This window comes from Neolamprologus brichardi, chromosome 6, assembly GCF_056152115.1.
Source record: "Neolamprologus brichardi isolate AB-2024 chromosome 6, ASM5615211v1, whole genome shotgun sequence".
Lineage (NCBI taxonomy): Eukaryota > Metazoa > Chordata > Actinopteri > Cichliformes > Cichlidae > Neolamprologus > Neolamprologus brichardi.
Genome location: NC_142109.1, coordinates 31,711,940 through 31,738,410, shown reverse-complemented (window position 1 = coordinate 31,738,410; position 26,471 = coordinate 31,711,940). Strand labels below are relative to the sequence as shown.

The following is a 26,471-nucleotide window of genomic DNA, read 5'->3' as shown; positions in this document are numbered from 1 at the left end:
GATTCTGTTTAATGATTTGATTCTTTATCGATTCTTTTTAAAAAAGGAGAACACTAAGGTCGATTAGTTTAGAACTTTGTTTTTTATCTTCTCTTTGAACAAGATAGAAATTTAGGAGTAACATGGCCTTACAAACCCAACAGTGAGATCTTAAGAGATCCACAGCCTACGGCTCGTCAATGGGGTGTCACGGGGTCCCCAGGAAAAAAAAATTGTAAATGTAAAATAATAAAATAAATATTCTTCTGTAGCAATAACAAAGTATAACATAAATTATTCTGTAGAAATTACACAAGAATATCCAATAATGTCCCTGCCTACAATTAAACACATTCACTTACCGAAAATCGGGGGCATCTGCTGTGGCAAATGGGTTCAAGCCTTTGACCACAAACTTAGTCACTGCTCAGTGACATTTGTCTATCCTGGCCTGAAAGGAGACGCTACTGGTAGACTGCAGCGAGAACTGCCAGCATCTGAGCCAGCCAGACTCTGTCTGTCTATCTCATCATGGTCACCTAAATGCACAGTAATGGCAGGTTTTGTAATAAGGCAGATCGCGCTAACATAATATGCACTGTTAGTTGATTATTTACCTGCCGCAATTGAAACAGTGGGAACCGGTTCTCAACAAGAACCGGTTTTCGATACCCATCCCTAATCTTGGGTGAACTCAGTCTTTGAATACCTACATTATGAGAGGCCCATCTAATACAAGACAGAACAATTTCACCAGGCAACTCTGCCTGCTTTGGCACCAGCTGTAGTGATTATGAAAATAGAGATTTGTGCTTTTATGAACATTGAGTCTATTATGTCAAAGCATATTATCAGTGTGGAATTATTTCTATCTTTACTACCTTGACAGCTGCTACACATTACACTTTTATGTGAATTCTATTGATTCTTATGCTTTATGTGTGCTCTATATAGTCAGGTCATATTTTATTAAGTAACAGCAATTCAATTCAACAGCAACATAATATACAGCCTCTACATTGGCCATAAAACTGAGTTACACCTTTGTCTCAATGAATTAAATTACATTGAAGTGTAGCCTTTTAAAAAACAAACAAACAAAAAAAAAACAAAACAAAACTCTGCTAACTAAATGTGCAATAATCCATATATCAGATTTACTGTCCATTGTTAAAATTAAATGTATAAAGAGACAGGTGACAAGCTCAAAACCAAACATAACTATTGCTCAACAAAAGCAAGAAGTAGAGCAAAACTATGATGACTGCATACATAGCTTGTACTCATAACTAAACTTTAGTATTGTAGAAAACACTCACCTGAATAGTCGGTCAGATTCACAGAAGAAATAGAAAGTTGAAACTTTTCAAAAATTTCTGTTGTGCACTTCTTGTGAGCCTACTTTTCTTACTCAGCACTTCAGTTTTCTCAGTTTATAGTACTTTCCAGTCCTGGAGACACCTACTGAATCCCAGACACACAGAGATGAATGCTGACATACCTCCCTTTGCTCCGCCCCATACACTGAAAAAAATGTCTAATGACACAGTGGGTGTAACACACTGTTAGACTTTTCGTCTCCACTTTGCAGTAATACACTGGTGTCACTGTTGCCAGAGTCATTCTGCGTTAAGGTAAGTTACCGGGATGATACCGTTTTTTGCTGTTGTGGTATAATACTCTTGGACAAATTATGGTAATTAACTGTAGCCTCTTTTACGGTATCTCACTGGCGGCACTGTCGCCAGTGAGATACCGTTATGCCTTTTGACGTAAATTACGTCAACAAAGTAACATCATACTGTGATTAAGAAATTGGTATGCTACTGTTTATTCACGCTATGTCACTGTAAGCTTGCTTCAAGGTGATAAAACTGCAGTATATTTACCAGTAACTTACCTTTATCACGCATCATCAATACCAAAAATATCCATCTCTGTTAGAGGATACTGTGTTCCCACAGGCGGTCATTTACTGTTCAACACGTCGTAATTTACCGTAATATCGGGAAACAGTAACACACTGTAAGAGACTGGAGGGTAAAATTTAAATATATAAATATATATATATATATATATATATATATATATATATATATATATATATATATATTTTTTTTTTTTTTTTTTACAAATTATATATATATATATATTTATATATCCATAGGTCCCTCATCCTATTCAGGGATATATATATATATATATATATATATATATATATATATATATATTTTTTTTTTTACAAATTATATATATATATATATATATATATATATATATATATATATATATATATATATATATAAATAATTTGTAAAAAAAAATTATTTTTTTAACCCTTTGGAAGTGTGTGTGTGTGTGTGAATCTTGGTGTGCTTTACACCATTTATTTATTTATTTCAGTTCTGATTTTTCTCTGCAGAAATACGCATTTCGCAAATCAAAAGCTGAAAAGAACTGAAAACATATTTTCATTGAGGAAGCACTTGTTTTTACTAAACCATTTAACCCATGTATTTTCTGACATGGTTGTACAAACAATAATGATATTATGTCATATCCATATCATGACAGACAACATGTGCACAAGTGCTGGGTTTTCTTAGTTATATTTTTTAGGGTCTTAAACCTACACTCTGAAGTGCCTTAGCATTTATTTTGTTGGCACCATTCAAATAAACTGAATTGTAATGAATAGAATATCAAGCCCCACACTTCTGCCTTTATATACACTTTGTCCAAAATACTGGCTCACACCACCAAATCAACGCACAACAGTGATGGGATTTCTGGCTCTTTTTAGAGAACCGGCTCTTTCGGCTCGGCTCACTAAAAAGAACCGGCTCTTCAGGTTGTTTTGTTGCTTTAATTAATTTATTATTAACAATAATATAAAATTATGCACAAAAGGAATTACTAATGTAAAAAAAAGTAGTTTTATTTATCCTCTGTCAGTGCGCCCCAGGGTGGCTGTGGCTACAATGTAGCTTGCCATCACCAGTGTGTGAATGGGTGGATGACTGGATATGTAAAGCGCTTTGGGGTCCTTAGGGACTAGTAAAGCGCTATACAAATACAGGCCATTTACCATTTACCATTTATACATGTTTATATATAAATATATGTGGTGGCCCATAGAGACAAAACACGTACAAACTCCAAAACACATTTCTAGCATGAACTGAGCTTCCAAAACAGAGCTACCTAGATCACTGAAATTACACAATTGAAAGCATGAAAGCATATGTGTATTGTTTGTGTATTTATACACAAGCATTCATATATAGTCAAATAATAAAAAATTTATTTACCTGTTACTGCCACACACCAAATCCGGTCGTTGGTACTTGCTGGCTTGTGTAGCCACTAGGTAACAAAAGCTCAACACTGCCCCTAGCATCCTGGAGCACTTCTGTTGTACGTGTTTTGAGTTTTTATGTGCTTCTGAGCTTTTACGTGTTTTGGAGTTTGTACGTGCTTCGGAGTTTGTACATGTTTTTACGTGTTTTGGAGTTTTTACGTGTTTTGGAGTTTGTACATGCTTCAGGGTTTGTACGTGCTTCAGAGTTCGTACGTGTTTTGGAGTTTGTACGTGCTTTGTCTGTAGGGGCCACCGTAAATATACTTTTATTTATTCACTCCACATAAAATGTAATAAATAAATCATATAATACAAAAATCAACAAGTCACATTTCAACTTTTAACTATTTAAATTTTCAGCTTTTTCCTTTTACAAATTTAAAGTGAAACAACACGAAACACTGAAAACCACAACACAATTAAATATAAATTATAATATGAAAACAAAAAGAAGATGCACATTCTCTGTCATATGGACCTGCATAGGGCTGCCACAGACAATTATTTTGATAGTTGACTAGTCATCGATTATTTTTGCAATTAGTCGACTAATCAGATCATGCATCCACTGGACGTAAAACGTACAGCTTATTGCACCAGCATGCATCTGCTCTTATATAACCATCATTAGCTTACAGCGCTAAGTGTTTAAGGTATGTGCTAACTAAAAATAAAGACAAGATGATAGTTTAATAGTTTATTAAATTTTAATGAAATTTGCAGATTGTTTCGGTGACGTTTAATAACTTCCTTGCTATCTAAAATATAACGGGACACCGGAGTATATTCTCCAGTATCTCACACTTCTGATAATCAGTTGTCTGCCTGACGTTTATTCAGCTGTGTAAAAACTATAACTTTAATCTCAGCAAAACCGATTTATTCAGGAACAAATAAAATACTAAAAAAAGCCAAACAATAACATTTTTAAGTTATCTAAGTGACTTATATTACATGTTTAACCTGAGTAGCGAAAGACGGCGGTGGGTTTGAAAACGATTTGCCAGGAGTCCGGTGTTCTCACGGACTCTAGTGAGCCTTGCCCCCGGCTAGCTATCAAGCTAGTGGGTAACAGATGTCTCAGAAAACATCAGAGCGCTTTTGAAAATATGTGGTGTCTTGATAAACTGAGCAGATATTTGAGGTTTATACAGTTACGTTCTCGCCTAAAAATATGTTAAACGTTTATTTTGTGGCCCAGAAAGAATAATAAGAGAAATATTAAAACTAACTAGCTGCCACCATTGTTGTAAACTGAGCTGGGCTGCGCTATGAATTCTGGGACACAGCTTCTTCTTCTTCGGGGTTTAACGGCAGCTGGCATCCTTGTACATGCAGTGCTGCCATCTTCTGTTTCAGTCCGTTATTACACTCTTAAATCCTACTACTTATTGCTGCGTCTTTTGGGATCTTACAAAGCTTCAAACGACGCGTCGACTATTAAATCAGTCGTCGACGATTTTGATAGTCGACTAATCGTGGCAGCCCTAGACCTGCATGAATAAACTTTCTGAATCCTTTATCATCCGCAACTGAAAATAGTTGTGGATGATTACTATACCTTTCTAATGTGACGTTGTAGTCCCTGGCTCTTTCTCTCTCTCTCCCTCCTGCTCTGTTCCTGTGCTACTGAGTGTAACTACCACCCCTCCCCCCTCTGCCCAGCGTAAAGCACAAGGCTCGCATGCGGAGAGAAGCGGAAAAAAAGTGCGAGAGAGAGGGTGAGAGAAAGGGGGGAAAAAAATACCACGGCTCACGATAAGGAGCCGGCTCGCATCGTTCACGTCAGAGAACCGGCTCTAAGAGCCATTTCATTCGCGACCGACCCATCACTAACGCACAAAGCAGGGTCCACAAGGACATGGATGAGCATGTGTGGTGTGAAGGAACTTTACTGTCCTGCACTGAACCCTGACCTTGCTTTGTGGACTGAGTTCATTGATTTGTAGGGTGAGCCAATACATGTGACAAAGTGTAAGTAGCTGAAATCATTTTTAACCAATGGGTAAAAGAAGGAAAAAAAAACTGTTGCACTCAAAAAACCTATTGGACAGAGACAGCTTCTTGTAAGATGATGAGAGAGCTTGTCTTCATTGTTGGAGGTACATTTTGTTCCGTCTTCAGGGTTAATCCTTACAAAAAACCTTAAAGCGTGCCATAATAAATAGTAACACACAGTAACATTGAGTTGTGATGTGAAATAATGAGTTACTCAGAGATTATTTATTCATCATCTATCACTATTAGCTAACTGTTCAAAAATACCTCTGAATTAGTTCCAATATTGCACACGTTGACTCCTGGTATTCCAGGTTCAATACATAGAATGAACCAAAGAAGACTGACATCGCATCAGCAAAGGTGTTCTCTTTGTCCAGCTCAACAATTACACGCCCCTCTGCACCCACCATCCAGCAGGTGGCAGTCATTGAACTTTGTCCTTAAATTTATAGGGACAACATTGTCATTATGCAACATAAAATAACTCCAATACTTCACTTCTTCACACTGTCTAGATAATCGTAAAGCAAATAGCTATGTACAGTTAATTATTAATGGCCTTATGTACATAAGTCCGTTTTAACATATTATGATTGTACATGATTGGGAATTATTCTGCACATTAAACACACCTAACAAAGAGTCAGCCCAATTAAATTACCAGAGTTGCATCAGCTGTATGGTTATTTTGGAGTTTATAGTTTGTGCTGCTGTTAAACTTTACAGTATTGAATTCAGTACTTCTGCTGTTGGTGTAGCTAGACTACCATGTTGATCAGTAATATGTAATGTGAAATTTGATGGTTACTTTGCTGGATATCAGCTCTGATTCATAAATGACTTTTTTACCAAGCATAACAAGCCTTGGCGTCATTGGCAGGTTGCCCTCTGCCCCAAGAGACATCCTGTTAGATGTTTCCTGCCAGATGTTTCCTAACAGAAAAAGGACCAAGACATTTCATGTAACAAAAACTCCCCAAAAAACATGACAGCGAGCAACAGCATTAAACCTAGAGCTGTATGGAAAAAGCTTACATCTGCTAAGTCAAAGAGGGAGTCTTCGTTTTCCTTGTAATACTTCATCATGAGAAGTATGTCTGCTATGCCAACCTTGTTGTTGCCATGCCCCGATTTTCGGTAAGGGAATGTGTTTAATTGTAGGCAGGGACATTACTGGATATTCTTGTGTAATTGCTACTGAATAATTTATGTTATACTTTGTTATTGCTACAGAAGAATATTTATTTTATTATTTTACATTTACAATTTTTTTTCCCGGGGACCCTGTGACACCCCATTGAAGAGCCGTAGGCTGTGGATCTCTTAAGATCTCACTGTTGGGTCTGTAAGGCCATGTTACTCCTGAAGATATAGAGAAGATATAAAACAAAGAAGAGAAGATATACAACAAAGTTCTAAGCTAATCGACCTTAGTGTTCTCCTTTTTTAAAAAGAATCGATAAGAGAATCGATAAAGAATCGAATCGTTAAACAGAATCGAAAATGGAATCGTGAAAATCTTATCAATACCCATCTCTATTTTTAACCACCTAGGACCTGGCGTCACATTTTGGGTTATTTAGACCAAAATACTCAATTTTACCCTACAAGGGCCTGATATCCACTTACGAGGACATTACACTGCTACTGTTCTATTGAAAATTTTAAACGAATATCCTCATATGTGGCTCTCATTTTTCTTAGAAACAAAAATTAGGTAAAAAAAAAGTCTTGTAATTCTTTACTTTTACATTCATCGGGTCCCAATCAGCCCAAATATCAAAGAGAAATTAAAAATTCATGCCGTGGAAGAGTTTGGGTCTTAGGAGGTTAAATAAAGCAATGCCAATCGATATAGAAATACGTCTTCATCAGTACTATTGTGCTGTGAATTCCTGTCTTCTAATAGATTAACTGTGTCCTGTCCTTGTATTATGGCAATTTCACCAATTTCTTGTTGCCTTGAATGCCGAACTGTCTGCTTATGTTTTCAAGAAATATGGCTGGAAAATGATGTTCGGACACTGGAGTATTTGGAGCAGCCTTCAAATGGACATAATACTTTTTTTTTTACGTCTTTGATATGAAATCTGAGATGGGCACAAAGAGTTGTTCAGATCAGTCAGACATATGTCAGCGAGTGCCGTGGCCTGCAATCCCTCCATGGATACTTCCTGAAGCAGCTGTAGATTTTGCGTTATTGCACCAGAAGAGTAAGGATAGGGCAGGCGGTCTAGACTCAGTTCAGTTCTTATACGGATGCTTTCAAAGAATCCAGCTAGTCAAGTGGGGGTAGCAGTAGTAATTCCGGACTTTATGGTTGACATTGGGAAGAGGATTAATGATGGATTGTCTGTGTTTACAGGAGAAATGATAGCAATTCTATTAGCGGTTCAGTGGGTGGAAGAGTTGAGGCCATTGAAAGCAATTATTTGTTCAGATTCAAGAGCAGGCATGGTCAGTCTATAGAGCGGTCATTCGGAAGGTAGATCAAATATTTTAATAGAGATTCAGCAAACTCCTTTCAGAATACATATGATGGGTCTGTCAGTAGTGTTTGTATGGGTCCCAGCTCACTATGGGGTAAGGGGGAATGAAGCAGCAGATAGGTTAGCAAAGGAAGCCACTAATCATAGGATAGTTGATCTGGTGGTGAGTTTTGGTCAGGTGGAAGTTAAGCATATTATTAAGCTAGAAATGAGGGGTAGATGGCAGAAACAGTGGGAAGAAGAAAGGAGGGGAAGGTGGTTATATAAAATTCAAAGGGGGGTGGGAGTAAGGAGAGCCACAGGAAGGAGTAGGCGAAAGGAGGTTGTGGTGTCAAGACTGAGATTTGGACATACAGGATTGAATTCAATGAAATGTGACTATTGTGGAGAGGAGAAAACTTTGGAGGATGTTATTTTGCAGTGTCGGAATTATAAGCTAGAGAGGAGACAACTGGTCCAACGTCTCAGTAACATTAACATGAAATTGGATCTTATTAAGTTATAGCAAAAGGAGTCGGGGAATAAAAGTTATCAGGCTTTGTTTCAGTTTTTGAGAGAAGGAAGATTGTTTGGAAGGACATGAAGTAGTTTTTTTTTTTTTTTGAGCGTGATTCCTGTCCACACTCCGTACCGTGACACCCAAACAATGAGACAGTTTGCACGATGAAACACTGCACTACATGTGTTTCACCACCACTGATATATTTTCATGTACGAGTTAAATTTAGCTGTGTAAAAAGATATTATTCAGTAGTAAAATCATTTATGGAAGAGCTGACATTTCATGACCTGGAATTCAACCAAAAGCTGCACTAATAAAAAATAACTAAATAAACTGATTAGCGTTTTGATAAAATTTATCAGGCCCCAGGCCACGGACCGGTACCAGTCTGTGAGACATCTGGTACCAGGCCATTGAGGCTCGGGTGTGAAATTTATGGTTTTCAGGGTTTCTTTATTGTTATTAATTTTTTTTTTTTTTTTTTATCATTTTTATCATTAACTCTGTTTCCCTGGGTCTTTTCCTGTGTGTTATGAATAAATCTTCTTTTTTTGGTACTGGTACTGGTTTTATTTTGTTGTATTTACAGTGGGGCAAAAAAGTATTTAGTCAGCCACCGATTGTGCAAGTTCCCCCACTTAAAATGATGACAGAGGTCAGTAATTTGCACCAGAGGTACACTTCAACTGTGAGAGACAGAATGTGAAAAAAAATCCATGAATTCACATGGTAGGATTTGTAAAGAATTTATTCGTAAATCAGGGTGGAAAATAAGTATTTGGTCAATAACAAAAATACAACTCAATACTTTGTAACATAACCTTTGTTGGCAATAACAGAGGTCAAACGTTTACTATAGGTCTTTACCAGGTTTGCACACACAGTAGCTGGTATTTTGGCCCATTCCTCCATGCAGATCTTCTCAAGAGCAGTGATGTTTTGGGGCTGTCGCCGAGCAACACGGACTTTCAACTCCCGCCACAGATTTTCTATGGGGTTGAGGTCTGGAGACTGGCTAGGCCACTCCAGGACTTTCAAATGCTTCTTACGGAGCCACTCCTTTGTTGCCCGGGCGGTGTGTTTTGGATCATTGTCATGTTGGAAGACCCAGCCTCGTTTCATCTTCAAAGTTCTCACTGATGGAAGGAGGTTTTGGCTCAAAATCTCACGATACTTGGCCCCATTCATTCTGTCCTTAACACGGATCAGTCGTCCTGTCCCCTTGGCAGAAAAACAGCCCCATAGCATGATGTTTCCACCCCCATGCTTCACAGTAGGTATGGTGTTCTTGGGATGCAACTCAGTATTCTTCTTCCTCCAAACACGACGAGTTGAGTTTATACCAAAAAGTTCTACTTTGGTTTCATCTGACCACATGACATTCTCCCAATCCTCTGCTGTATCATCCATGTGCTCTCTGGCAAACTTCAGACGGGCCTGGACATGCACTGGCTTCAGCAGCGGAACACGTCTGGCACTGCGGGATTTGATTCCCTGCCGTTGTAGTGTGTTACTGATGGTGACCTTTGTTACTTTGGTCCCAGCTCTCTGCAGGTCATTCACCAGGTCCCCCCGTGTGGTTCTGGGATCTTTGCTCACCGTTCTCATGATCATTTTGACCCCACGGGATGAGATCTTGCGTGGAGCCCCAGATCGAGGGAGATTATCAGTGGTCTTGTATGTCTTCCATTTTCTGATGATTGCTCCCACAGTTGATTTTTTCACACCAAGCTGCTTGCCTATTGTAGATTCACTCTTCCCAGTCTGGTGCAGGTCTACAATTCTTTTCCTGGTGTCCTTCGAAAGCTCTTTGGTCTTGGCCATGGCGGAGTTTGGAGTCTGACTGGTTGAGGCTGTGGACAGGTGTCTTTTATACAGATGATGAGGTCAAACAGGTGCCATTCATACAGGTAACGAGTGGGGGACAGAAAAGCTTCTTACAGAAGACGTTACAGGTCTGTGAGAGCCAGGGATTTTCCTTGTTTGAGGTGACCAAATACTTATTTTCCACCCTGATTTACGAATAAATTCTTTACAAATCTTACCATGTGAATTCATGGATTTTTTTTTTCACATTCTGTCTCTCACAGTTGAAGTGTACCTCTGGTGCAAATTACTGACCTCTGTCATCATTTTAAGTGGGGGAACTTGCACAATCGGTGGCTGACTAAATACTTTTTTGCCCCACTGTATCTGTGACACCTTGAAGGCCAGTCCGTGAAAATATTGTCAGACATAAACCGGTCTGTGCCGCAAAAAAGGGGACCACTGGTGTACAACAACTGTTTACTTCTTCATTAGTACCAAATGGCAGACTGCCATCTATTACACCAAAATTTTTAGTGCCAGTCATTTTCACTGAAAATATATGGAATCAGAATTAGATTGGGCATTGCCCTCAGTACTAATATTGTGTTTGCTAGAAAGCTGTCCAGGCAAGCTGAGCCATTTTCACTCTAACAGAACTCTACTGCAGCACTGTACATCTTTCTAGTGTATTAACATATAAACATTTATCTTATACATTTAATCATTAGTTATTATTATCTCTGACTATCTTCTACAGCGTGTCTTTTGTTCTGTGTTCTTCTCTTCACCCACAACAAGTTGCTAGGAGGTTTCTTCCTGTTAAAAGGAAGTTTTTCCTCCCCACAGTTGCCAAAATGCTTCCTCATGAAGGGTCATCTTATTGATGGGTTTTTCTCTGTATCTTTGTAGGGTCATTACCTTACAATATAAAGCACTTTGAGGCAATTCTTGTAGTGATTTGATGCTATATAAATAAAACTGAATTGAATTGAATTGAACTGAACTGTTCACTGGTGAACAAGACTCTGAGACACTTAAACTTCACCATATGGGGTTATTTTTCCCTCACTTTAAGTTCATTAAATCCTTTTTACATTTTCAGACTTGGAGGAGAAAATTTTCGTTTTCGTTTTACACTATGCAAATTTCCCAAGTGTAAACTTGAGGTCAACAAAAAGCAACATGATTTGCAAATAGTGTAGAAGTAAACCCCAGGCCACCACATCACCACTGGGCTGTGCCTAAAAATTCTTCTCCATATAAGTTATGAACAACACCAGGAAGGGATGACTGCTTTCAAAAACAAAGAGGTAAAACCTTTACTAGAGTATCTGCAACTTCAGACTTGAAGTTTGAATGGCTCAAATTTCAGTTCAGCAGTGACTCAAAGCAGTCAGACGAGATAGAGCATAATTTTCCTGTATGTTATGTCCTCTCTTTTCTGTGGTTGGCTCACAGCCCAACACTAGTACAAGGAAGTACACTACCTAAGCTTAAGCATAAAAGACCATGGGGTGAGCTGGATTTGAAGATGGTAATTTAGAAACACCTCCCATTCACTCCAAAGCATTTTGAAATCACCTGCCAAAAAGTGTTCAGACTAACTCTTTCTAACTCTCTAAGAGTAATTCAGACTAATCCTGTTTGCCCCTGCCTCCACTTTTTATGCCTTTGCATTGAGGACACAGAAATGAATTCAGTAAACACTGTTTTTGCTTTTTAACACAGTAAGAAAGGGAGAACATGGCATTTTCTTGCCACTTTGTTAAAGTTTTCTGCATGACTAAGACTGCCATTTCTCCTTCCACTCCCTTTTTCGACTTATATAGTCAGGTTGGTCAGAACGTAACTTTCATGTTTTTCTTGTTTTGTTTTGTTTTTCTTGGCCTCTTTAGGTTCTCCCACTGACTTAGAACAGGAAGCTAAAGTAAGTAGGATTTAGTTGGTTGATATGTGTAACCACTTATCCAAAGCACTTTCAGTATTTTTTAACAGAATGTCCAATTGTAAAAAATAATCTAAAACCCCAAAGATAATAAGTACAATGTACGAATCAAACAGTGATCTATCAGTAAGAATGTGCCAACTGAAGGGAAACATGTTAATCATTAGTTATTATTGGTGTCTGGTTTTCTCTCACACATTATCTTTGTTCTGTCTTCCTCCCCTTACCCCCCCAACCAGTCATGGTATATGGCTGCCCAACCATGGGTCATGTTCTGCTAGAGGTTTCTGCCTGTTCAAAGGGATTTTTCTTCCCACTGTCACAAAATTGTGCTGTTGTGATTTCGTGCTATATAAATAAAATTGAGTTGAAATAAATTGAACTGAGTGGAAATAAATGGAATATTGCTTTATCACACAAAACCCTATCACACAAAATTGTGCTTGTCCAGGGGCTGGTCTTATGGGCGGGAGTCTAAGCAGAGACCTCTTCCTCCTCACTGCCTCTTGTTCTTCTTGGGAGACATTAAGGCTTCGCCAAATTATCCATTATTTGAGCATTTGCACAACTAACAAATGTTTGATGATATTTATGAATATGTTGTAATGAAAGTACTTGAAAATAAAATATGCATAAACCTAATTGGCAACATAGCAAAATGGCCCATTGAGTAACCCTGACCATGTTTAGTAAAATTAAAGATGAGTACATGCTGCGCATAATGGTAATATAATATTTATTTCTTATTTTATAAACTAAAATTGTCACTTATGTTGCCATGAATTTCAGTTGATTTAATATGCATGACACAAGTTCTAGAAAGGAGAAAATGCTTTGGGAAGATTTTATCATGAATTAAATGAAAAATGGATTTAATGGGAAAGAAGAAAATGTAAATACAAAAACAATGTTGTGTTTGTATTAGTACTTAAAACTGACCTCATAAAATAAATGCAGGTCAAAAATAATCTCCATTAGAGGTATTATACTTGTCCATAAAGACATACTGAGATAACTGAACTATTGAACCTTTGCAGGCAAACTTTTTTGTTATAATGTGATAATCACATGCTAATCAAGGTTTATATTTCATTTTAGTATGGCAAGTATTACAGAAAGAAAAAATGTGTTCCTCAAGGTGTGGCCAAATTGATTCATTGTGGTGATGCACACTTTGAAATATATTGCCTTCCAGTTAACTTAGATTACAGCTCTTTATTTTTGTTCAGATCCCCTCCCTTAGTTCAGTATATATTCAGTGACAGGGCAGCTTACTTTAAAGCCCACTGGAGTCGTCATAGGTTGGAAACATCAAGGTATGATTGTATTTTATAGTTTATTTATGTAACTGAAATGACATTCAGTTACATAAATAACTGAAGTACAAGGAAGTACACTACCTAAGCTTAAGCATAAAAGACCATGGGGTGAGTTATTGAACCCATTGAACCTATTGAACTATTGAACCTTTGCAGACAAACTTTTTTGTTATAATGTGGTAATCATTTGCTAATCAAGGTTTATATTTCATTTTAGTATGGCAAGTATTACAGAAAGAAAAAATGTGTTCCTCAAGGTGTGGCCAAATTGATTCATTGTGGTGATGCACACTTTGAAATATATTGCCTTCCAGTTAACTTAGATTACAGATCTTTATGTCATGTTCAGGTCCCCTCCCTTAGTTCAGTATATATTCAGTGACAGGGCAGCTTACTTTAAAGCCCACTGGAGTCGTCATAGGTTGGAAACATCAAGGTATGATTGTATTTTATAGTTTATTTATGTAACTGAAATGACATTTTCTCCCAGTATTGCATGTACAGTAGCTTTTAAATTATGTTTTCTTTAACTTAATTTGAAAATCTTCATTATTTTTCATTGGTTTTTTATTCATTACTACATAATAACTTTTACTCTGAAATCTGTGTAAATATAAATCACAGGATGAAAAAGCACAAGTAAAGTAGAGTTTTATTGTCAACCCAACAATATACACTCAAGTATACAGTGGGATGAAATATCGTCCTCTGGATCAAAGGTGCAAACTGTAAAAATTTAAATTAAAATAAACATATATACAACTATAAAGAAATAAGATAAAATAAGAACAGTATTGTACTTGAATGTAACGCACTGGAAACATCTGCATATTGTTTGTAAAGTAGAGTTTTTGTTAAAGATTCCAATGATTATTTCAATTATTAACATATTTTATTAAAATAAAAACCTTTTAAAATCCTTATAAATGATTGAACCTGTTCTGAAAAAAAAAACTACTTAATTACTTACTTTGTAATTTTCTCAAACCACACAGTTTTAGTATGTTTGCAGTATTCTAATCAAAATTAACTGAATCAGCTAAATTAACAAATGTTGTTCCTTTTTTTCTTTTTTTAAAATAGATCTGTCATGAATTCATTGCTGGCCATAGCACTGCTGCCTTTGGCTCTTTTAGGGCCAGGTATGGCCTTTGTCTCTATTGGGGGTGGAGCATCCACTCATGTCAGCATTACAGGAACGGCTATATTGCAGAAAGTGCGAGAGACGTGTCAGGCGGTGGCTGAGAAAAATGGTTATGAGTTCAACCCCACGGTAGGTATACAAAATGTACAAAATAGCATAAACTAAACTTAAAAACATTAACACTTAAATACAAAGTCAGATCCATTTTAATGTGGATGTTTGTCTGGATAAGCTTTAAAAGGAAAAAAGAAATCCACAGAATAAATGTACCCATTTATTGTCCTTTTTATGATTGTATTAAACTTAATAGCAAGGCTTGTGTGTGTGTGTGTGTTTAATAGAACTTATAGGCTTTTTAACAATTTGAGCTTTCTTTTTCTGACAAATGCAGTTCCCCTCATAAAGTAAAATGTATTTTGTACTCACCTGTTCATTTTTCACAGGAATATTTTTTTGAACTTCTTAACTTTACCCTTTAGGGTTCCTCTCCTGAAGAGCTGGTGCAAGCCTGTCTAGGTCCCACAGCAACAGGAGAGGTGTCTGGTGCCAAATTTCATTCTGCTCTTCAAGAGATCTACACCCAGAATGGGTTGGTAGATCGTGACTTTGTCAACAGGTAAAGCAAAATTGTGGAATAACAACCTATGGAATAATTAAATTGCATTTTTACAAATGGTAAGGCAAGGATCTCACTTATATGTTAAAAAAATATTTTAGTGCTTCACATCACTTCAACTCCGAGGCTTTCTTGGAGGGGCGGAGCCTAATCACACAGGGCATGGTGGCCATTAAAGCTAACGTTCACAATGAGAATTTTCAGGCTGCAAGGACAACACTGGGTAGAGCCCTTCACACACTACAGGTGAGAGGGGTGCAACAAAACACCAGGGCATAAATGAATTAACTTAAAAAGGTATTGGAACAGCCATACAATCAGAAATTTAAGTATGGAGGTTATATGAGGTTTGTATAACATGTGTTTCTCTGCACTCTCAGGACTTTTACAGTCACAGTAACTGGGTTGAGCTGGGGAACACAAAGCCATATAGCAACCTCATAAACCCAGGCCTCCCTCTGGATAACCTGGCAGGTAAGTGTGTATTATCACCACCATCATGAACCCAACCCATTCCCTTGGGATTGGTAAAGTGCCATAAAAAGATAACATCCATGCTTTTTTCTTTTCTTGAGAGAATATGTATAGACCAAATATCAGAAACTGAAGTCTTGCTAAAGACATGACAGTGGCTGATTATCATTGGCTGGTCTTTATGTTTCATTTTCAGACCACTGCATTCATAAAACAACTCCAAACAGTGTACATAAATAATAAATTAAAGAGATGAGTTGCTTAGAGTCTCACTAGTCGTTAAAAGATACCTGGATATTTATCAAGCAATCGTCTCCTACAGTAATCCTGTTTTGTTTGTGTGTGTGTGTGTAGATGTGAACACCCCCACCTGCAGTGACTGTAAGAGTGCCAGTGGAACATGCCCCAATCAGCTGCTCCCCAACATCCTAAAAGACAAGAAACTCACATCTGGCTATATGGGAGTCTTTTCTCCTGCCAAGCCTACAGGTATCATTTCACACACGTACATAAATTACATTCAAGTTGAGAAGGCAGTGCGTACTTGAAGCAGTTAACACTACAATCTGAGCATTTTGCAGATGCCCAAACAATGTCTACAATGCCTGTGTAGGTTCTCAGTCATCAAGGTCATGATGATTGAGAACATCTAAGAAGCTTGGAAAGAACATGATTGGACTTCTTTAAATTTCCTGAACAAGTTTCACCTCTCACCCAAGGGCTTCAGTTTTCAAGTTTTCAGATTTCACTTACTGTAGCTTAAAATGTTAAATGAACTTCTTATATAGTTCTTATTCTACCTGAGCACTCACGCTTTATACAACATGTCTCATTCACCAATTCATATCCATTCATACAAACACTATTTTTGCAATGCTTAAGTGCTTTTTAGCTAATATTCACACACACGCACACTCCCATGGACATTTAAATCGAGTTATGCTAATATTATTTATATTTTCCGTTTAACCTGTGCTTTTACATAATGCTCTACTTCTCAATGAAAATAATAAACAGAATACAGTGTTCCCTCGTTTATCGTGGAAGTTACGTTCTAAAATTAACTCACGAAAAGTGAAATCCATGAAGTAGCCAGCTTTATTTTTTACAATTATTCTCGATGTTTTAAGGCTGTAAAACCCCTCACTACATACTTTATACACTTTTCTCTGACGGGCATGAACATTGTCACACTTTTCTCTCCTGTTTAAAGACTCTCAAAGTTCAAAACTTTGTGGAAAAATAAGTCCAGTATTATAGAATGAAGCCAAAGATCAAACCCTGTTTTCAGGTCCAGAACATGGGAATAGAGCAACTGCCAGAGAAGTCAACATTAATGAATCAATGGTACGGAAGTAGAGGAAGCAAGAACAATGAGTTGAGTAAAGTTTGACTCATCTGACTGTTTTGTTTTGCTTAATGCGCCTTATACGGTAAATACGGTAACTTCTACCTTCCTTTAGCATGTCCAGAAGTCCAACTTTTTGCGCAATGGTTAGCATCTTCCTCTGCCTTTTGGGTGCTACCACAGGAGCCTTTGACGGTGCAAAACCTTTTGTCGACATTGTTGTTTTTGTTTGGGAGAAAACTTACAAACATACAGTACAGCACTTCAGAGTCGCACTGCTAGCGATCGAAGATTTAGGTAAATTTGACAAGCTGAACGCATTCTGTACTGTACAGGAGACACGGCATGCAGAACACAATGCGCTGTTTAAAAAAGAAAAAGAAAAGAAAAAATGCAAATTGCACCAAAAAAATCAGCGAAACACTGAGGCTGCGAAAAGTGAACTGTGTTATATCAAGGGACCACTGTATGTCAGTGAGCTTTAGATGTACTAACAGGATAGACTCTTTTTTTTTTTTTTTTTTTTACCTCAGTAGTGCCATGTTTATGCTGAGCTAACCTAGCTTGTTTCTGTCTGTGACTTTGTATTCATCAGACATGTATGACAGTTTTCTGTGCCACTGATAAAACCTGAACTGAACCAAACTAACACACACATCAGTTTGATTGCACAATTTTTTTTCCTCTAATATTTTTTTCTATTATTACACGCTTTTAGGGTTTTTTAGGAGTACTTAAATACACATGCAAGATCAGTATATCTAATCAAGATATGGGTACAACGATCTCTTCCTTATGTAAGGTAAATGCAGCCATGGAGGTGCAGCTGATCTTACTAGCAAAATCAATCCTAAAGGAGGCATCAGCAAAGATGAGCGTCATCAAGACAACTTGGCTTTTCACGACGCTGCTGTGCAAGCAGCAACAGATGCCAGTCTCGAGTTATTGCAGGACCTTCGCTTAGCTGTAGGAGACGATGACTTTTTGAGGTACTATAATGACACATGAACAAAGTATTTCAGAGTATACTATGAAGTATGAAGTATTTTACTTCAGTATTTCAGTACTCTGGGATTGAAATGAAAACTGAATTTTCTTTTCTCACAGAATGATGGGGATTGCTCGCTCATCTGTCTTGTGCTTCGTAATTGACACGACTGGGAGTATGTCAGATGACATTGAAGAAGCAAGATCAGTTGTTCATCAAATCATTGACACATACAAAGGAACACAAGACGAGCCCTCCGAGTACATCCTGGTGCCTTTCAATGACCCTGGTATGAACTCCTCTATGCCGTTAATGATATTAGCATTTACTGGTATTTAAACTACCTGTACTAGTTGCATTTAATTTCTGTTTTATGAAACATAAAGTGAATTTGTGGTGCAAATCTGCATATTGTCCCAATGTGCTTGTAGACAACCGGCTATATTTAGTCCTCAGGTCAGTCTACATGGTTAGCTCTTTTTTGTTCTTGTATGTAGAGTTTGGACCTATGATCAGGACAACAGACGTGGATAAGATGAAAGAAGAAATCTCAAATCTTCAAGCAAGTGGTGGAGGTGATGAACCTGAGATGTGCCTGTCAGGGCTTCAGGTACTACAATCAGTTGTGACATTTTCACTTGTAACTGGCATTTTGGTTAATCGGACAAAAACATTTCAGAAAGATGAAAATGTGGATGCATCGAAGATTTTATGTATACTTTATTTCTCCAGCTTGCTCTGACAGGTGCTCCTTCCTCTTCTGACATCTATGTTTTCACTGATGCTTTAGCAAAAGACATTGAGCTCAAAGACACTATCGAGGCTCTCATTAGTAGCAGTAAGTCAAAGGTAAATGCAGAATGACACTTCATGATGATCAGTATTCATTAAGCCTACTTAGGCGTGGCAGCTGTGGGTATAACTGTGACATTAACTGATCTCCACAGGTGTCGTTCTTCATTACTAAACCATTTAGCAGACGCCGTCGTTCCCTCACAGCTGCTTCCTTTGACGACTACAAAGACATAGCTCTGCTCTCTGGAGGCCAGGCCATTCATGTTTCCAAAAAACAGCTTTCTCAAGCCACAGATATTATCCTTGACACCTCAACTTCAGCTCTGGTATGATTCTACAGTTCAGTGAATATAATGAGACTTGTATAAGGTCTTATATGACTGGACTATTGTTTGAAGAATAGAGATCGCTGAGTAAGTCGCTCATTTTTCCCCTCAATTCTGTCAGGTGACAGTTCTTCAGCGAGCAAGAAATCCTGGAACGCAAGAGACCTTCCCCTTCACACTGGATGAGTCATTGAAAAACATCACTATCTACATCACAGGAAGATCCATTACTTTCACGCTGACAAACCCTGATGGTACCTCTCATTTCCAAACATTTCCGTGCTTCACACAACGAATTTCAACAAATGTAATTGCAAAAATACCCATTAGTGATAATGGATGTTAAACATTTTCAGGTGTAACCCAGAGTCAAAGTGAGGCCAGTGGTAAACTGGGCACCATTCAGACTGTGGGCAACTTGTACAGGATTCGCTTAAACTCTGAGAAGCAGATAGGAAACTGGAAGATCAACATCAACTCCAACCAACCCTACACACTCAAAATCACAGGTAGAATCGGGTATATGTTTATTTACTACAAGTCTTTATTATACAAGTGTCAGAAGTGACTCAGGTTCAATGAGTTTTTGCCGTGTATGTGCATTTCCTGTAAGTCTGTAATTACTGTAAATGCTTGCTTTTCCAGGCCAGAGTACAATTACCTTTATCTATGACTTTGTGGAAAGCTTTGCTGGACCTCACCCAGGTTACGCAGTGCTCAGTGGGCTTCCACAAGAAGGTACAGCACCGCAATAAAGCAGTTTTATTGTTTTACAGTTGAAGGTAACTTCATTAACCTGACATTATTTTGCTTTAAGAGATTTATTTTCAGTAAAAAAAACGTGCTCCACACCCACACCCCACCAATAGAGTAACTTTTGACATTTTAACAGCATTGCACATAAAGTATTTCTATTACAACACAAGTAACAAGTGTAGTTAATTGATGTGAAGTTTCTGTATTACAAGAGCATCATCTAGTGGTGAAATGTATGACTACGTCACCACTGGCACCTTGTTTAGCTCAACTAGACAGAGGATTTTTAAAGATCTTGTAATAATATTTTATTTTTATCTTTAATATAATTTTGTTTTCCGTTTGCTTTTCCTCACACTTTGATTCTTTTCTACTTCCAGGCCAGTCAGCCACACTAATGCTGTCAGTTATGGGTAGAAGAGGTCCGTCTTCGATGACTGCTGAACAAGTTAGCCTGGCAAAAGTCTCAGGTCCTGAGAGTGTTAGCAACGGTGTACTAACTCAGATGGACAATGGAGAAATTCTGGTGACTGTTGAGACTGTCCCTAAAGGCGAGTTTGTGGTCGTCGTAAAAGGAACTGACAAAGTGTCCAACAGTCAATTTCAGAGGCAGTCAAACACCCAAATGTCTCTCTCCAAAGTGAAGATCATGGTTTGTCTTTTCAATTTCCCCTTTAATGTAAATGTGTTTTGTTTGACTATAATATCAGATACAATGAGTCTAATTCAAATCAAATTCCTTCCATAAATAGATACAGAATAATTAAGCATTCACAAGGTACAAGAACGATACCAGTCCTTTTAAGTTGTTGCTTTTCCTTGTCCACTCTAGGCTGTGGTGGACAGCAGTGTGGAGCCAGGACAGACCTTTAGGCTTCCATTCAGTGTGATGACTCAGAGCTCTGGTGGAAAGTATTCCATCAGTGCCAGAAATGACAGAAAATTCCCCATGATTTTCCCAAATGAGTAAGAGGTTCACTGCTAAAATAATACTTTAAATGTTAAATGTTGTAAAGATATGGGTAGTCTGCTAATATTTATAGCATTTTTATATCTTTGAAGCTTAGTTCATCATCATCATCATCATCATTTATTTATTTATATAGCACTTTAAAAACACACCTGGTAGACCAAAGTGCTGTACAATACTAATATGCACATAGTAATAAAACCAGACATAGCAATAAAATTAAAAACAATAAAAATATCAGTTACCCACAGAGTTAAAGCTTAACAGAGTTAAAAGCCTAATTAAAAAGGTTTTTAATAAAGACTTAAAAACTGGCACTGATGTAGCCTGTCTAATATGGAGAGGAAGGTTATTCCAAAGCATCGGCGCAGCAACAGAGAACGCTCAGTCTCCTCTAAGTTTCAGCCGTGACTTTGGGACCGAAAGCAGCAACTGCTCAGCTGACCGAAGGGAACGAGTGGGGACGTTAGTTAGCGTAACTTAGACCAAAACACATAAATTGGGTTCACAGCTAGCTTATGTCCTGTTTGAGTCTAATTTGTTGGGCCTTTAAAATTATAAAAGGGTTGAGTAACCTGTGTCACCCCAATAATCAGTTGGTATAGAAGGTAAGGGTAAGCAATAGCTGTTATTGCTCCGCCCAAATGTGCTATACAGCATTAGGTTTCTGTCACATCTTTAATGCATTTAACAAATGTAGCCCCTGTGGTATTATTATATTTTACTCTTGTCTTGACAGACTCACCCTGGTAACTGGGGAATATGCCAATACTACATTGACCATAACACCACCTGCCAGCACGCAGTCAGGCACTGATGTCACACTGACTATTGACGCACAGTCATCCAATGGCGCTGACTCAAATTATGCTGTTTTGAGATTGTCTGTTGTTACCAAGGTAAGTCAGTGGAATAAGAAAAAGCGCTTCTGAACATATCCACACAAATTGCTGGTAAAGACATGTCCTACTGATCAAAAGCTGAATGTTGACAGTCCTTTCGCACATGTCAAACACGTCTTTCTTCTTTTCCAGATTACAGATTTTATTCAGCCATTATGTGATGTGGTTAGCGTGCAGGATAACAAATGCCCTCGTGATCTGTCCCAGTGTGGACATTTCCAGTGGGGGCTCTCAGCTAACATTACAGATGGAAACGGAACTGGGATAGAGAGCATTTCCCTCCATCAGGGTAATGGAACCCTCACATACACCTCACTGAGCGCTCCTATCATCGTGGCAAACTACAATGCCTCCTGCTGCTCACAGATTGTTGAAATAATAGCTGTAGATAAAGTTGGCAATGTGGGAAAATGCTACCAATCAATTGCTCGGTCAGGTGTCCCCCCTGCTCTTACTCTGTCGCTGCCACTGTGGATATGCCTGTTGGTATCTGCCTTCTTAGTAAGGCCTTGAAAGACTCAGGTTACATTATGCTAATCTTGTGTCTTTAATCTGCGCCAAATTTAAATCATTTAAAATAATGCACTTCTGCTATAATGTCTATTTTGCTTACTGGTGTTCAGCTTAAATAAAGCTTCTCTCAGCTTTTCCCTTATTTAAAAGGGGCCACCATAAGAGATAGCCACTTGGTGGATTTAGCACAGTTTTATGTCAGATAACCTCCTTGAAACAACATTTCCAGGTATTTGTGTCTCATTCCAGTATGAAATGTTAACCACTAAACTTTGGAGACTACGGAAACTCAGTTTAAATAAAACACTCAAATTATGAATCTATACTTAACTTGTGTGAAAATAAAAAGTCAGTTGTTTCTGAGTGTTTTAAGTAATATTGATTACTTTGAAATCTGTGGGTGAGACTGTTCTTTTTTTTATTGCTTTTGAAATGCAGCATTAAAATGTTCACAGATTTTTGTGTCCCAATGCTTTTAGCATAAGCAAGCATAATACTGGTTAAACAATGGGTATGATCCATCCATCCATTTGCTTCCGCTTATCCCTTTAAGGGTTGTGGGGGGTGCTGGAGCCTATCCCAGCTATCATCTATATATATATATATATATATATATATATATATCATATATTGAGAGGCGGGGTACACCCTGGACAGGTCGCCAGTCTGTCGTCGGAGGGTGGAGGGTGGGGGAATAGGGCAGGATAGGTTAATTATAGGTGTAATTTTTAGTCAAATTTAAAAACATCAGCAGTGAAATATGCTTCATAATGCCTTACAGAAGTCATGTATCGGGTTATAATTCCTTGGGCTAAAAGCTGAAGATTGTACATTGTAATAAATACAATAAACATGTGCTTCCAAAAATTACTGATTGGTGGTGTTTCTTTTTCATCTAAATAGTGCTACTTTCTTGGTTTCTGAAATATTAGTGGTGGCCTACTGGCTATACGCTGGGGCAAGAGGGGGCAATGCCCCCTTAAACAAACGTCATGTCCCATTATGGTTTATTTGAAGTTTCAGTCAGGTTTGAGAGTTCATCACAGCACAGAAACAGCTTTAGTGAAGGTTACAAATGATCTTCTTATGGCCTCTGACAGTGGACTCATCTCTGTGCTTGTCCTGCTAGACCTTAGTGCAGCATTCGATACTGTTGACCATAATATCCTATTAGAGCGATTAGAACATGCTGTAGGTATTACAGGTACTCACTGCAGTGGTTTGTATCATATCTATCTAATAGACTCCAATTTGTGCATGTAAATGGAGAGTCCTCTTCACACACTGAGGTTAATTATGGAGTTCCACAGGGTTCAGTGCTAGGACCAATTCTGTTTACATTATACATGCTTCCCTTAGGCAGCATCATTAGAAGACATAGCATAAATTTTCACTGCTATGCAGATGACACCCAGCTCTATCTGTCCATGAAGCCAGATAACACACACCAATTAGTTAAACTGCAGGAATGTCTTAAAGACATAAAGACCTGGATGGCTGCTAACTTTCTGCTTCTTAATTCAGATAAAACTGAGGTTATTGTACTCGGCCCTGAAAAGCTTAGAAATATGGTATCTAACCAGATTCTTACTCTGGATGGCATTACCTTGGCCTCCAGTAACACTGTGAGGAACCTTGGAGTCATTTTTGACCAGGATATGTCCTTCAACGCACATATAAACTAGTTCATGCATGTATTACTTCCAGGCTGGACTACTGCAATTCATTATTATCAGGATGTCCAAAAAACTCACTGAAAAGCCTTCAGCTAATCCAAAATGCTGCAGCAAGAGTCCTGACAGGGACTAGAAAGAGAGAGCAGATTTCTCCTGTTTTGGCTTCCTGTTAAATCCAGAATTGAATTCAAAATCCTGCTCCTCACATACAAGGTCTTAAATAATCAGGCCCCATCTTACCTTAATGACCTTGTAGTACCATATCACCCTATTGGAGCACTTCGCTCTCGCTCTGCAGGCCTACTTGTTGTTCCTAGAGTATTTAAAAGTAGAATGGGAGGGAGAGCCTTCAGTTTTCAGGCCCCTCTTCTGAGGAACCAGCTTCCAGTTTGGATTCGGGAGACAGACACTATCTCTACTTTTAAGATTCGGCTTAAAACTTTTCTTTTTGCTAAAGCATATAGTTAGGGCTGGACCAGGTGACCCTGAATCCTCCCTTAGTTATGCTGTAATAGACGTAGGCTGCCGGGGGATTCCCATGATGCATTGAGTTTTTCCTTTCCAGTCACCTTTCTCACTCACTATGTATTAATAGACCTCTCTGCATTGAATCATATCTGTTATTAATCTCTGTCTGTCTTCCACAGCAGGTCTTTTATCCTGTCTTCCTTCTCTCACCCCAACCGGTCGCAGCAGATGGCCGCCCCTCCCTGAGTCTGGTTCTGCCGGAGGTTTCTTCCTGTTAAAAGGGAGTTTTTCCTTCCCACTGTCGCCAAAGTGCTTGCTCATAGGGGGTCATATGATTGTTGGGTTTTTCTCTGTATCTATGAAGCACCTTGAGGCGACTTTTGTTGTGATTTGGCGCTATATAAATAAAATTGAATCGAATTGAATTGAATTAAGTCAAACTTTTAGAAGTTTAGAAAGAAAATAATAAATTACCCACAAACTAAATATGGACAAGATGTACTACAGTTGCTGAATAATCCGCTAGAAAAGGCAGAAATTAAATGATAGGTTTCACGTCTCATCCACTCTTTGCCTCCGTGCACTCGGAACTCCCCCTCCCCCAGCTAAACATCCATGCCGTGCATCTTGCCATTGCCTTCAAATTGTGGTTATTACTGTGGTTAAGTTAAATCCAATTTATTAACCTACCTCTGAGACGAAGTGCATCTGCAAAGAACGTACTTTCTCCCGTTTGGCAGAGCAGGCAATGAGGTGCGTTTAGATAGATAGATAGATAGATAGATAGATAGGTAAAACTTTATTAATCCCTCGGGTGGGTTCCTCTGGGAAATTTGGTTTAATGTCTCTGTGTTAATTTGAGTTTCCATGAAACCCCGATAAAAGGTATTTATGTTGTTGTTTTTTTATTACTGTGCCAGCCCTTTTTAGTTTTGTAAGTATTGGCTATGTTGAGAGGTCTTATTTTGTTCTTACTTAATTTTGCAAATGTATTTGAATAAGGCCCTCCAATTAAGACAGATTTTATGTTATTGATTTTAAAGATCTGAATGGATATTTTATTATTTTTTTATTTCTATTTTTAAATTTTATTTTTCAAGACTTTGTGAATTCTCTTTTTTATAACTGGGCCCACCCTTTTTAGTTTTGTTAATATTGGCAATAGTGTGAAGTGTTATTGCTGGTTTCAAATATATTCAATATAGGCTATCCAATTAAGTTAAATGTCATGTTTTTAGTTGTTAGAATCTGATGAAAAATACTTAATTTTATTTTTTGCTTTTCTGTTTTCCCCCTGAGGGATCGCCACCTTAACGTGGTCAGGGGGTTTGCGTGCCTTAGTGACCATAAAAGCTTGACCAGCAGAAGCTCAGCCTTCAGTTGGGACACCCAAGTTGACAAAAACAGTTATCCAGAGCAGGGTTGCCACGATTAGTTGACTATAAAAATCATCAACGACTAATTTCATAGTCTGCGCATCGTTCGAAGCTTTGTAAGATCCTGAAAGATGCAGGAATAAGTAGTAGGATTTAAGAGTGCAATAATGGACTAAAACAGAAGATGCAATGCATCTACAAGGATGCCAGTTGCTGTTAAACGCCAAAGAAGAAGAAGTAGTCTCTGGTATCGTAGCTCTGTCCAAATTTAGCGGCCACATCCTATAGAGTCCGCATTTGTAGGCTGATTAATTTACAGCGACACAAGGAAGGCTATCCAAATTCGCAGAATCCTACAAATGCATCCTTCATTTCTCCAGATTTGAACAATGGGTAGGGTGTATCCTTCGTGGACCAAGCTATCCTAGAATTCATAGCGAGGCCCAGTCAATTTCAGTTTCCAGCAATGGCAGCAGGTACTTAGTTTTAATATTACTCTTATTACTCTTTCTGGGTCACAAAATAAAGTTTTCAGATATTTTCTGGCAAGAATGTGGGTGCGTAAACTTCAAATATCTGCTCAATTTATCAAGACATCACATATTTGCAAAAGTGCTCCAATGTTTTCGGAGACATCTGTTACCCACCAGCTCGATAGCTAGCCGGGGTTCAAGGCTCACTAGAGCTGACGAACAGCAAACTCCTGGCACATCG

The 26,471-nt window shown here is 38.1% G+C and overlaps 1 protein-coding gene across 2 annotated transcripts in view; it reads left to right on the top strand.

The window, feature by feature from the left end:
- Positions 1-22,845, top strand: part of vwa11 (von Willebrand factor A domain containing 11) — a 30,429-nt gene extending 7,584 nt beyond the window's left edge. Inside the window, exons 2-19 of one of the 2 annotated variants that reach the window (XM_035907763.2) lie at positions 12,037-12,068; positions 14,489-14,678; positions 15,029-15,165; positions 15,267-15,411; positions 15,546-15,639; positions 15,994-16,128; positions 17,790-17,976; positions 18,095-18,264; positions 18,473-18,585; positions 18,708-18,824; positions 18,923-19,096; positions 19,218-19,350; positions 19,453-19,605; positions 19,742-19,834; positions 20,233-20,504; positions 20,685-20,818; positions 21,562-21,721; positions 21,857-22,845. In XM_035907763.2, coding sequence (XP_035763656.2) covers positions 14,496-14,678; positions 15,029-15,165; positions 15,267-15,411; positions 15,546-15,639; positions 15,994-16,128; positions 17,790-17,976; positions 18,095-18,264; positions 18,473-18,585; positions 18,708-18,824; positions 18,923-19,096; positions 19,218-19,350; positions 19,453-19,605; positions 19,742-19,834; positions 20,233-20,504; positions 20,685-20,818; positions 21,562-21,721; positions 21,857-22,237 — 2,781 coding nt within the window. In that variant the 5' untranslated portion in view covers positions 12,037-12,068; positions 14,489-14,495 and the 3' untranslated portion in view covers positions 22,238-22,845. The remainder of the gene's footprint in view (positions 1-12,036; positions 12,069-14,488; positions 14,679-15,028; positions 15,166-15,266; positions 15,412-15,545; positions 15,640-15,993; positions 16,129-17,789; positions 17,977-18,094; positions 18,265-18,472; positions 18,586-18,707; positions 18,825-18,922; positions 19,097-19,217; positions 19,351-19,452; positions 19,606-19,741; positions 19,835-20,232; positions 20,505-20,684; positions 20,819-21,561; positions 21,722-21,856) is intronic. The other variant, XM_035907762.2, reaches the window with a different exon arrangement.
- Positions 22,846-26,471: the final 3,626 nt, after the last annotated feature.